Source organism: Anser anser, assembly GCF_964211835.1.
Source record: "Anser anser genome assembly, chromosome: 6".
Classification (NCBI taxonomy): Eukaryota; Metazoa; Chordata; class Aves; order Anseriformes; family Anatidae; genus Anser; species Anser anser.
Window position 1 is genome coordinate 11,726,890 of NC_139726.1, and position 13,917 is coordinate 11,740,806.

At 35.5% G+C, this 13,917-nt stretch overlaps 1 protein-coding gene across 1 annotated transcript in view; it reads left to right on the forward strand.

Annotated features, from left to right (window-relative positions):
* Positions 1-13,917, forward strand: part of CYP27C1 (cytochrome P450 family 27 subfamily C member 1) — a 44,692-nt gene that overhangs the window by 14,433 nt on the left and 16,342 nt on the right. Inside the window, exons 9-11 of the mRNA XM_083841966.1 lie at positions 1,243-5,447; positions 8,167-8,276; positions 12,817-12,906. Of these exons, the coding sequence (XP_083698092.1) occupies positions 1,243-1,359 (117 nt within the window). The 3' untranslated portion in view covers positions 1,360-5,447; positions 8,167-8,276; positions 12,817-12,906. The remainder of the gene's footprint in view (positions 1-1,242; positions 5,448-8,166; positions 8,277-12,816; positions 12,907-13,917) is intronic.

Consider the following 13,917-nt stretch of genomic DNA (forward strand, 5'->3'; position numbering starts at 1 on the left):
AATAGTACATATTAACATATATTGTTTTCCATTGTTTCATGACCTAAAGCTTTCCCAACAGCTGCTCCAGTTTTTGTCATTTACAAGGCTACCTTTAACTCAAATACTGAAATGGGCTTGTGCTGTCAAAACTCAAGGATTTGGAAACTATATATAGTTACTTAACTATAACTGTATTTATCCACATTTTATCTATTTAAAGCAAAACTTGATTAAATTCGCCTTTAAATTTCCTTAAGTAAGCACCTAAAGCAATCTTTAAACAATTAGCAACTGTCTTTCAGAACTCAGAATGAGATAGCTCTCAGGGGACTGAATAAAGCAAACATAGTTTCCTCTTTTTGAAGAGGAGGATCAAGGAAATAATAGAGATCCTGCTTTTGTTTTCTGGGAAGAAATTGAAACAAAATACTATACAGCTCATTTACAAGCACCAGATATTTAAGCATTTTAAAAATAGTAGTACACAAAGCATGGAGCTGATTGACGAGAAGTTGTCATACCAGTCTCATTTCTTTCTTTGATTTGATTACTTCTCTAATGTCACAGATATAGAAGGAATCATGTCTTCTGACTTCAGGAAGTATTTTTCACATGTCCTATTCTAACAATTAATAAAACTTGTTCCAGATGAAAGTACCTATAAAATGCATGCAGAGCTGTTTAAAAAAAAAAAAGGTACCTGAAGTATTCTGTCTTCAGCTTCAAACAGTGGTGGGCTAGAACCTCTTGAGGTTTGTTTTAGCCCACCATTTCTATGATTTATGTTTGCAACTGAACCACAAATTAGAGTGGTTCTATTCAGGAAGGGATCTTGTATCTGTTTCCTTGCCTTATTATGATTATTTCACTCGGTGTACTGGATAGTCCTGTTTCATGTTTGTTTTTTGCGTCTGCCCAGGAAGATAAACGCATGCAATGAAATTGGGGCTTACTTATTTGTTTTATAATTGTACTTATTGATTTATAGTAAAGGAATTGAAATCAAAAGTACCTAGAGGTTTGAAAGCTCACAAGGTTTGAAAGAGGCCTTCATTTCTTTGATAGTTCAGACTGATAGCTCAACTTTTTTTTTTTTTCTCTCTGTGTGGGAATCACAGCACTCAGTGGAACAGAAGACATAAATTGATAACAGAAATTTTGTTTGTGACAGTCTCTTGTATTTTCTTTTCTGAATTCTTCATCTAATCTTCATCTGTATTTTTTCAGGTTTTTTAATACTTGTCTTATTTGTCTTTATAGTTGCTTCAGAATTTTGAAATCAACGTTTCTCCCAAAACTGAACCAGTTCATGCCAAAACCCATGGACTTTTAACACCTGGAGACTCCATCAATGTGAGATTTTCTGACAGAAAGTGAGACTCAACTGTTTTGGAAATACTTGTGTGTTTTTTGTGGAAACAGGCTTGTATCTTATGGATGTTTGATCGTGTGTGTTCTCTGGTTTGTACTTACTTGGCAAAATGATCAAGTATTATGCTCTGCCTTAGACCCGGCAGAACATAAAAAAAGTTACCTCTCCTATAATAGACAATTACATGCTAAAGGCATGAAGATACATGCTAAAATAATTCCTCCTTGCACTGAAATTCTTTATTTTTCTTTATTTCGAACTGTAACAACACATGCATTGAAAAACACAAAGTGAAATTCAGACACATTGGTGTCATTCAGTAGTTTTATTACACTGCTTTGCCATAAAAGTTAATTACTCATGTGAGTCTGTTTGAGAGCAAGAAGATTACTCTATGGTATATGCAAATTAGCTGCATTTATGAGTTTGCGTTTTTGTTTGGTGTCTTCCAGTGTGCATTTTAAAAATTTCCACATAACATTGAAATTATGAGATCATTTTTCTCTTGTCTGTAAAAACATTTACACTACATATATTTAATGATATGAAAAGTAATGACTGAAAAAAATACAACTTGTCAACTTGCCTAGACTCAAAATTCAGAGCAATTTAAAATTTATCCAAACATAATCCCCATAAAAAGTTTCCATATGATTAAAAAAAAAAATCTTAAGAGTTTAAATGTCATATTGTAGAGTCATGAACCTAGACGTTGTTCTTATCACCAAAGCAAAAGCTGAGTGGAACAGCACAAGCCACTTTCAGTGTTCTAGCTAATATTACGCCAAAACCAAGTGTAAATAATAAAAATGAAGAATTTGTTACATTTTTATCATTTAATTAAAATACTACTAATAACTATCTTCACAGTTCTTCAACAATAAGAACTGGAAACTTCACATGTAGTTCCCGTAGGCAGGTGCACAGTTGCCTTCTGTAAGATGGAATTGTGTTTATTGAAATATTTGGATGTTCTACTTTTTTTTTTTTTTTTTTCTCCTTCTAGTGTCTAATACAAAGAGGGGATACCAGAAAGATGGTGGGTTTTTTTTGGCTTTATTTTTCTTGTGACAACTAACAAAAGTCTCTTGCATGAGACTTCAGTCTTTAGATAACTTTAGTATCACTGTACATTCTCATTTTTGAGAGAAACCTTATACATTGGGACCATGTTACGCCTTGAACAACACTCAAACCTGCATATCCTAACATGATATTATCTATGTGATAATGTATAGTTAACTGTTTACATGTCAAGCAGGCTTTGACTGTTGTTTGTGAGGTAGTTTACATACTGATAATGATAAAGTTTCAGACATATGTAGAGTTAGAAAAAGTTGTGCAACTCAATATTTAAAATTACATTTTTCTTTTCTCATCTAGCTATAATACGTCAAAGATAAGTTATGAATGAAATAATACACTTTAATTAAAACGGTACACATGAAATTCTGTGTAGCTAACGCATTTTTATAGTGTTTTGGTTACTTTTTGTAGTGCCTTTTCAAAGTCTTGACAAAAGAAAAAAATTCCTTTCCTTCCTATGGTTCTCTTATATAAAATAATACTAAACAAAACTCATGTGTAGGAAGATTAAATGTTTACATGACTTTAAAACGTTAGTCCTGTACTGAGCATATACTTGTACTACAGGAAAAGCAGGTAATCTGTGGAGGGTTTTTTTCTGGAATGAGCTGGCCTTCTGATGCTGTTTTCCAGGAATTCACATTATACCCATTTATTTTCTGTCCCACTGTTATTTTCAATCTTAAGTAGAATGAACAGAGTTGTATCTGCTGGAGCAAGCTGACAAACAATAGGAGATTTTTTTTTTTTTTTTGCAGAGGTCTGTTCAAGTCTGTGGATTGAGTATTTGACTAAACAACTCTGACAGTTTTTGTTGACCTTAGGACCAAAGGCCCAAGCCCTAAATCCAAATATTGATTCTTTAGAGGGCCTTCTTTTCGCGTTGTCACAGCATCTTTAGAAGCCCCAGCCATTGCTATGTTGCAGGACATTTTCTACTTGATGTCAGTTCCTAACTAATAGATCACTGTGGAAGAGGGAAGAGACATTCTTAAATGCTCTTTAAAGGATTTGAACCTTTTCATGAAAACAGTAAACCTGTGTCTTGTTTTAATAGAATTTTGTTTTAATAGAACATGTAAGTTGTCTTTTACACATAATAAAGTATTTATACAGAATTTACAAGTCCTGTTTCTCATTTTAATTGCTATTTATAATTGTATTTTTCTTCCGTTTCTGATGGAAAGTTTCTGACTTGTTGGATAGAACTGGAAGGTTCATTACTGCATGGGAAATTACTTGCTCGGCTAGAAAAGATGAGGATTAATACAACAATTAAAGGTGTGCAGTGACCCAGTTGAAGGAGAGAAAATATCATTAAGAGTACTGTCATCATGGAGGAAAGTTGCTGGCAAAGTTACCTAAACATTCTGGGACTGATTCTAATGTCATGTTTTGATTAATGATAATTGCTTAATACATAGGAGAGTATAAATGATATAAAGATTAAAGTCAGAAGGTGTAGGGGAAAAATGAAAAACAGAACCTTGAATGTAGTAATAAGGATAGGATGGAATCTAATAAAAAATCTATTTAGGGAGTGAAAATAACTTATTTTGGGGAGCTCACTAGTTGAAAATGAAATATATAGAGGAAGACCTAAATGACTGTAAATTGCAAGTGTGTTGGAATAATGAAAATTACAGCCTAAAATGTATCCGATGACCATATCTGGTAGAGATTAGGGAAGAAGAGGTGAGACCGCATCTGTAGTGCAATGTACAGTTTGGTTATGTGTTCAGGAATGGAGTTTGATTTGAACAGGTGAGGCAGCTACTAAGATTGTCGGGTCAATATAGAACATTTCTATGAGTGGAGAAAGGGTTTATATCTGCAATGCCTTTTACTCTGCCTGCCTGTGACTTAAGCAGACCAGAAGCTTGCAGATCCAGCACTGACACATCTGAAAGCTGTCACCACTTCTGTCATAGCAGAACTTGCTTCTGTGGACACATGGCTGTGGACACATGGCTTAATTACACACTTGCTGGTTAGATTAGGTAGGAGGTAAAGGTAAATGGATGTCTACAAGAGACTAAATGTATCCTCAACAAAAATATTCACGTGGTCAATCTAGAAAGGTGAATATTGAGAGAGGAGATAAATGTTCTCTACAGATATGTTCAAGTTAAGGTGTTTACTCCTCAAGGTAGAGGACGATGCTGCCCAAAACAAGCATCACCAGCTAGTAATGAGTAAACTGACGTAGAAGGTTTCAAGCCATCAGGAGAATGAGAGGCTCGAATAAATTTACTGTGAGAAATGATATGGGGGAAAAAATGAAATTAAAGATGGAACATGGTGAAAAGAATTATATAAAGTGATTCTTTGGTTATAAATCTTGTGTAATGAACTCTGGTCAACTCTTCTGTCTTCTTGTTTTCTGTTGTGACCTTCTGCTTGAATAACGATTGCGGTTGCATATTTTTTAAAGTTTTTAAATCAATGCAAATTGTACTAGTTTACAAAGCAGTAGTGACTATAAGTATTTTGAAGAACATAGCCACACAGCCGTATACCAGCAGTTACAGAATTTGAGAAGAACTCACGCAAAAACATCAAAATTCAGATACTAAAGATTCAAGGTGTAATTAGGAGTATCTTGTTCTCTGGGTACTTTGGAGTGAAGGAGGGAAAGCAAAGGCTTTGGTGTATGTATATGGTCAAGAAAAGTTTAAGGGTTCATGAAAGCATTGCAACTGGAATTTTAGAAACATAAAATTCCCTTTTTAAATATATGTATGTGCTTTTTAAGAGTTCCTCTTTTTTTCTTAATGCTAATCCATACATTCAAAACTAGAATTGCTGTATTCAGTCAGTCTATTCTGTTTTTTTATTGCTCTGTTGTAGGTACGTAGGTCTGGAGGGAATCTATGACGAAGTAGTCACAACTACAGCAAAATTGTATTCCAGTGGTGAATGAAACTTAAGAGCTACTTAAGTACCCAGCGTTGATGTGGCTGTGAAGATGGAGAGTAGCAAGCCTGGCAGCTGTGAGCATGGAGAAGTAGGCACTGGGGGTGTGTTGGGAGCTAGGCAGGAGAGTTGTGCTGCTGTGCACAGGGTGGGGAAGGGGAGTAGGAGGACCAAACAGAGTGCAAGCTTTGGGACCGTACCAAGCAGGTAAAATGTGGAAGTGTATATGAGATCAAAGCCAAGGAACTGTAGAGGTCAGCTGGGGACTGTTTGTATGATGGGGGAGGATGAGAGAAATGAAACAAGGCAAGAGAGCAGTTTGGACACCTGATGTGTGTGTTTACTATTTTACACCAAGTATAGTAAATAAAGTTAGATGGAAGGTGTGAGCAGTAAATATTTTAAAACCAGATATACATATATATGTATGTATGCATACAGACACACAAAATATTTTTTATCCTCTGTGATTATTGCACACAGTCGTATCTTTTGCTCTTTCAATTAGTACTTACTAACAGAACTTGCAGATGTGCCGTATTTCCCATGGTTTATTGATGTTTATTCTGAATTAAAAAAAAAAAAACTACAACAGCAACGACAAGAAAAAAACAACCTACACATGTATGTCACACAGCGATTTTAAAAAGAATTTCATCTGAGAGTTTCCCCTATATTCTCTAAAGTGTAATTTTCCTCAAAGCACTGAAAATCCTATGTTGTGGTTTTAGTACCACTAGATGGTGCTGCCTTTCTAGTGTTCCTTAGTAAAAGGCAGTGATTGTATATCTAAGAAAAAACAGAAATAACTAAAAACTATGTACTTAATATATGTAACAAAATTCCTCTATCTTCAAGAACCTGTTTGACCGGGACTCCTAGCCATTCTATATGTAAATGTGTATGTGTGCTCAATTTGTGTTCATTTTTGCATATACTTGCTTAAAATAGTAATTTACAAACAACTAATAGGACGATATATTCACAGGTTCATGAAGGCCTCCTCAGAGAAATCCCAGCCTTTGCAGTCCTGTATGCCTTCTGCTGAGGTTTTTCTTTAACAGAGTTTGCTAATGATTAATTTTTGACAATCTACCTGTTACCATGCAAAATTTGAATAAAAGACAGGCCCTGCTTTGAAGAGATTACAGTCTAGATGAGATAAGAGTAAAGAGGACAGAAAATAATTAAGGGGGATCCTTTGCATTATTTTGGGCTCCATTGTAAATTTCAGCCCTGCATTGCAGTAAACAGTGGGTCTTTTGACACCATTTAAAGGGTATTGTACCAGTCTGTGCAATGTTTGAAACCAAACGTTTGCTGCCAAGTGTTTATCTAGTTGGGAAACAGTTAAATTGACGTGCAAACTCACACAATCAGCCCACTACGCTCAGATAAAAGGAAGGCTGGAATCAGGGATTTTGGAAGGAAGTGTCTAAGGGCTAAGCAATTCCAAGAGAATATTTGCTGCAGTGGAGTTTCAGGATAAGATCTACTTTTAATGTTTTAATGTTTCAAATCTGCCAAATACAGAATTTGTGTCTAAATTAGAGGCTGACAGGTATGACCATCTTGTTCAGATTGCATTTCTTCTATATTTTTTGAGAGTAACAAATGAATAGTTTGAAAATATGAATGAAACATTTTTCATAAAGGCAAAACCTTGTGTACTTTCGCGTATGCAGGACATGAGCTACAGAATTGCCTAGCTTTGTTTAGGTTAACCATTATTTGTCCAAAAAGCAATTTGCTCAGCCCATGCTCTTCAAGAACCAGTGAGTAATAGTAGTATTTTGGGGATATATTTAATGAAAGATTAAAATTCTTTATCTGCAAAATGCAGATAAAGGCTTTGCATTCAGGTTGCTGCTTGTCAGTTGAACTTCAGGGTGTTTGTGGGGGCTCTTAGACTCTGTCATATGAAAAGCAAACCAAGTAACCCAAAATAAAAGGTGCATCATCATGATCCAGGAATGTGCACGTAGGCAATTAGCAAACTATGTGCATTATCTTAATTATTTATCTGAATATTAGCATTTATAGGAAATTTGTAGTTTAAAGTGTAGGCTGGAACATAGATTTGAAAAGGTATAGTAATATGAGATAAAGCAACGCTCTTATGGAAGTATTTCATACAGGACATAAAAAAAAAAAAAACAACATATAAAAGCAAGCAACTGCTACAATTGGTCTGAAAAATAACATCATGTGTTTTCTTTCCCAATAGCGAGTATTGATGGTCTTAAAATTAGAAAGCATGCCAAAATACAAAGGTCATTTTTTGAAATGCTTATGGGAAATGTCAAAGAACTGTAGATAGAGAACATGACTAACATGCTAAAGGAATTATTGACGGAGAAATGTGCAATACATCAACACTGAGACATCCTCAATTACAGTAATCGAGTCCTAAACAAACCAACACAAAATGGTTTATTTAGAGTGAAAGAAATTGTAACATGGAAAATCTAGGTTATAAAATTAAGAGGAACATGTATAATGTTCATTAAAAATACTAATTTATGCTAGGGAAATCTTTGACCTGGATTTAAGGGAAACAGATAAGAAAGGATGCTTAGGAACTTTCATGAAGTAAGTTCTGAAGTCGTATGGTAAGATTTCAGTCATGTTTAGTTTAGCAGCTAGATTCCTTTTGGCAAGTGGTTGTCAGCTCTTTGTTTTTCTAACTGAATTAGTGCTTACCTTGGTTTACAATTGCAGGTATAGACAAAGAGATTTTTTTTTAAATCTCACTTAAATAGGTTTCATTTACTCTCGGTAGCTCAATGGCCTTTATCTCCTTAATGCAGATAAGGGCAACCACTTGTATTTGCATGAAGATTCCAAAATACTGCAAAAGTAGACTCATCCCAGATGGAGAAAAGAAGCATTAACTCTAGATGATGAGAGAATAGAAAAGGTAAGTGGGGAATTGGTTATACATATCTGGAAGGGCTTGGTTAAAAAATCTTAATCTAAGATACTGCTGAAAAGGCAATCAATGCTTCACTATGACATTTATAGATGCTTTTATGTTATCACACAAATTCACAGATACTAAAATGCATGATAATCATGACAACTCTATCAAACACCAGTTCTTTTCAGATGAAGCTGTATGACATAACATTCTTTTTGCACAGAACGTGGGCACGAAATTTGTCTAAGAAATAATCATAGAATCGTTAAGGTTGGAAAAGACTTCCAAGATCATCTGGTCCAACCATCCCCCTGCCACCAATATTACCCACTAAACCATGTCCCTAAGTACCACATCCAACCTTTCTTTAAACACCCCTAGGGACGGTGACTCATTTACAAGTTGCTAGTCAGCTTGGTTTTGCAGTGTAGATAGGTTATCAGTGCCAGAAACAGCAGGCAGCCATTAGTCTCAGTTCTATCCCACAAAAAATCCCAGTGGATGCAGATTTAAGACACTAATCTCAGTTGGCAAAGCTTTCTAATTCATATTATTATGCAGTAGATTCATAAACTTCTCACCTGCTGAGACTGCGGGGAATGGCTATGTTTGTCCATTAGTTTGTGATGTGAGATTAAGTTGAAACAGGAAAGATCTATGTCAGCCATCCTACTCTTTAGAAAGCAAATATCTTAATGTTTGTACGTTTGTAAGACTGTGGATTTTACATGCCCAGTGAACATTCAGCATTTTGAACTGCACTTTCTACATCTTCTGATATTTGTCCATCTTGACTGATAAGTCATTGTTGGAGCATGTACAGAAGAGATTAATTTTTTATATCTATTATGACACGGGGCCACAGAGGAGTGCAAGAGTAGTACCTGTAATTACTGCAATTGTATCGATGTCTGATTTGGTATAAAGTAAATTTATAATTATTTTTACACCTGATGTTGGCATTTTACCACCTAATACAATGTGAGAAGGAGAGAACAAATGAAACTTTATGCAACTATCTGGCTAGAAGAAAAGATAGTGCACTATGCTCATTCTACTGGCACAGAAAATAATGGTCTGCTAATGAGTTTCTTCCATGAGAAGTAATAAGATGTCTGTTGCTAGATTCAGGTAAAATCAAGATGAATTAAATTACAGAATAATGTATGGTGAGGAGTAATCTTATGTTTTCCAGATGATAGGATAGGGCAGGGTCCTAAGGCTTTTCCACTGTTTGGGCTACATCTCAGTGGAGAAAATTTTTCCTAGGCCAATTTACTTTTATGATTAGTGTTTGTAACTGCATAGTGTTAGTAAAAAGGCAGAAGAAAAAAGTTCATTAATTTTAGATGTTTTTAAGATAATGCAACAACTGAAGCTAACCTCCAAATTTCAGATTATCAACATGTCCTTTACATCTAAAGTTTGGAAATCTGATGTTGGGCAAGTTGACTGCAAGAGTGATTTTTAGCCTCGGGGGACTAAGACAAGGAAGCCTATTGTGCATGCTTAAATGTTTTTACAAAGCACTTATTAAAAGGATGGCAAATCAAAAAAGGGTAAGAACTGCTGGCTAGAAGATATCTTCGTTTGTTGGTTTCTGTGATTCTGACTGGTGTTCTTGCAACCAAGTGAAACAAATTTCAAAGACAGCAATAATTTAGTATGTTCTTCATGATCAGTAGGACATTCCTATGGAATGGGTAGGAACCTCTAGTGGCAAGAGAATAAGGGACTACTACTTGTGTACAAAAAACTCTCTCCACCCTTCCACATCAATGAAAATGTAAAATAAATATTAAAAAAAAAGCACAGCTGAACTAATATAGCTTCATCAAAACAGGCTTAGGGCAAAGTTCTATCCCATATGGTATAAAAACAAAAATTGTGTGTGTGTGTGTATATTTATCTTTCTTTGATATTTATATAATTATATATATATATCTTGTTATTTATATAAGAAGAAGAAGACTTGCTTGCCATGAATTTTGTACGTAGGATAATTAATTAAATACTTCCTAGGAAATACTGCATTAATGGCATGGTCAACATTTTTGTTTTCCTCTATTTAAAAAAAAAAAGGCAAAACCAGAACAAATGACCTTGTTATATAGAATAGGAATACAAAATTTCAGTATGAGACAATTGTGTGTCTTCTAGGATTATCACATCCCTACAAGGCTATGAATAGCCATCGTATTGATAGGAGTTGCAACTGACTCCTACCTATTTGTAGTGCTCTCTAGGGAACGTAGAATTGCTTGCCTTGCTGAATCACAGAATCACAGAATCGTCTAGGCTGGAAGAGACCTCCAAGATCACCCAGTCCAACCTCTGACCTAACACTAACAAGTCCCCCACTAAACCATATCACTAAGCTCAATGTCTAAACATCTCTTAAAGACCTCCAGGGATGGTGACTCAACCACTTCCCTGGGCAGCCCATTCCAATGCCTAACAACCCTTTCAGTAAAGAAATCCTTCCTAATATCCAACCTAAACCTCCCCTGGCGCAACTTTAGCCCATTCCCCCTCGTCCTGTCACCAGGCACGTGGGAGAATAGACCAACCCCTACCTCACTACAGCCTCCTTTAAGGTACCTACAGAGAGCGATAAGCGAAATGTTTACCATTGTAAGTCTTGGTAAATCTGGAATGTATTGGCATTCTCAGGATGGATATTTTTTAAATTAATCTATGACCTCAGAAGATCTGACAACATATATATATCCAGAGGATAATACTGTGCAAGATTATTCCTCTCCAAAGCAGTTTGCTTTATCTTCCTGTGGTAGAACTGACTAGTGTATTGTAGGCCAAAAATATTGTTCTTTTATAATAGTTGCCTTTCTGGTTTATGTTTTTTACGTTTCTGGAAGCTAATTAGGAGTAGATACAGTCTGTAGTGGCTTGTTTTCTCATATCTATTTGTGGGTATGAAGCCTACTGCTGCTTACGATAGTGTGACAACAATATGAGAGGTAGAAGCAAGCCATCTACTGCTTCCAATAAAAGAAATGTCAAGTCTACTAAACGCCTCAATGAAACAGGAGCACATGAGGAACAGTCTCTTCCAAATCCCCAGAAATAGAATAAAGAAGAAATAAATTCTTTGTATTTGAAAACATCGGATCATGATATTTTTTATGATAAGTTTTTTGTTTGATTGTTTTAAATGAGACATTCAAAATTTCTAAAATCACAACACTGGTCTAAATGGCATCTGGGGAAAAAATGTAAATGCAAAAGCTATGCAGATGGTAGGGAAAATTAGATGAATTTATGATTTTGCTCGTTTTAACCAGAGACATTTTATGGATGCTTGTTTGAAATAAAATATTTGCAATGAGCAGTTTCTCTTTCATTCCTCCCTTTGCATATAAGATAGAATTATTGGGTGGGAAAACCTCCTTTTGAGAAAAAGGAGGAGAACATTAACAGTAGCTGGAAATTAGTCTACAGTTTGTTTTCAGTGTTTAAGGTTCCCATTGAAAGCAAGAATTTATTTCACGTGTATTTTCTTGCAAGTTCCTTTGTTTCTTCAAAGGTATCATCAGATGGTGACAGGGAATGGAAATAACAAAGCCTTTCCCTTAGGGCACGAAGTGTTCTTCTATTTTGGTCTTGTTGTTTGCTTGTTACTTAGACTGAGATGTGTATGTGAGCACTGAAACTCATAAAACTTTCTCTTTTTTTTTTTTTGTAAAGAATGGTTTTTTTTTTTTTTTTTTTGTAAAGAATGGAATTTGAGAAGCTCAGCAAACTTCTGGCTAGTCAAATTCTCTCCTTTTGGCTAGTGTTTGAGGTTCAAACTTCTAACATAGACGCTTCCAAGTTCAAATCACACACTCAGCCCAGGGCTATGCACAAGACAATTTGATCTGATTTATCAGAATTAGGAGGTTAAACAAAGTTATTTGGGCAATCATTTTGGACCAGATAACTTCAGTTTTGTGGAACATCTTCCTGGATGTGGAGCTGTAAGGCCGCCTCCTCATTTTGTGCTGCTCTTTCTTGCCTTTCTCATCACTGTGTGGCTTTGTGGGATGTTTTTGCCAAAAACATCAAGACAGGTGATGCTGATTGTGACCACACCCCTCTGACACTCTTAGGTAGGAAAGAGATTCCCTTTCAACTGTCAGGCCTCTACCTGCAATAGCTATAAGCAGTCTGTGTGAGAGGATATAAAATGGGATCATTTAAGGATTTTATGCAGTAAAAGGACCAGTGACTTGCATGTGCAAGTGATGGAAGGAGGTTGTTCCTGTTTAACACAGTAGGAGCAGTGGGGAGAAGAACAGGAGGTTCTCCGGTAGTTTTCCAAGCAGCATATCTTTGCAGTATAGAGAGCAAATTTCTCTTCACCTCCAAATAGAAAAGTATCATGTCTTGTGTCTTCCTTTGACTTAGGACTTGATGTCACTATCATCCAAGTATGCTGGGAAAGAAAGCACAACAAATGCCTTAAAATAAATGAAAACATTGAAATGATGGCTTAATTCCACCTGCCCTTTTTTGCCTTTGATTTTTTTTGATTCAGATTTTGAAGTTTTCTTCCTGTCTTGAAACATATGAATGTGATTCCAGACGGTGTGGTTTTGAGAGAACATCCTGCATTGAAAAATTCCAGGTAAAAATGTTGAGGTGCTGCAACATTTCCAGACTTATTATTTGGCTTTCAGGATAGAAAAGAAGAAATAGCATGCATTGCTGTCATTTACACTGTGACACGTTAGGAAAAAGTTTCACAATTTAAGATGTTTGGTTGGTTTATCTGATAGAGTTGCCTTGTTTCAAAATAGAGTTTGGAAACAAAGCAGAAATGTAGCTTGACATTTATGTTTGTTCCTTCTAGCATGGTGATGACCCTGATATCTGTATACACACGGCTGTGACTCATTAAACCGTCAAGGATGCTTACTTTAAGACTCTAAATATTGTCTGTTAAATTTGGCAGGGACACTTCAAGATGTCAGAGTATTCAATGACATGTAAAAATGCCAGATAATCTGTTTGCGAAGAGAAATACATCCACATGACCCTTAATTTTATATCTAAATCTCTATAGCATTTTACTGTCAATCATGGATCAAATATTTGTCTACGAATAAAAGAAAACTACTGATTTACCCAAGTTGGGAAGAGTTGGATCAGTTGCGGCAAACCGCAGTAATTGAGTACAGTGTTTAGAATTCAGGTTAGAATCCAGGCTGGAATAGCAAAGAGCTATTCACATTAAAAGCCATTTTGATGGGATCATCTGCTGTTTTCCCTTAGAAATGCTGACGCTCCACTCTTGGTTTTCTAGGCATATGCTCTCACAATGCCTGGGACCTGCATTATTTTTCAGATGGGATATTTCAGTGGTGCAGAGGCAGCTTGGTAATATAACTGATTCCAGTACATGGAAGCTTACAAGCAGTAAACTTCTACTTTAATTCTCGTTAGCCTGTTCTTTTGTTTTTACTAGAAATTAACTCTTGGGTGTGCACTGAATAATGGTTTCAAGAATAAAGGCATGTGTACAATTTGAAAAAATCCTTGAAGTCCATATAATACCCAGAAGCATTGTTTTTATCAGTTTTTTTTTTTTGATTAGAAATCCAATATGTTGTATTGATATACCTTTAATAAAAACTAG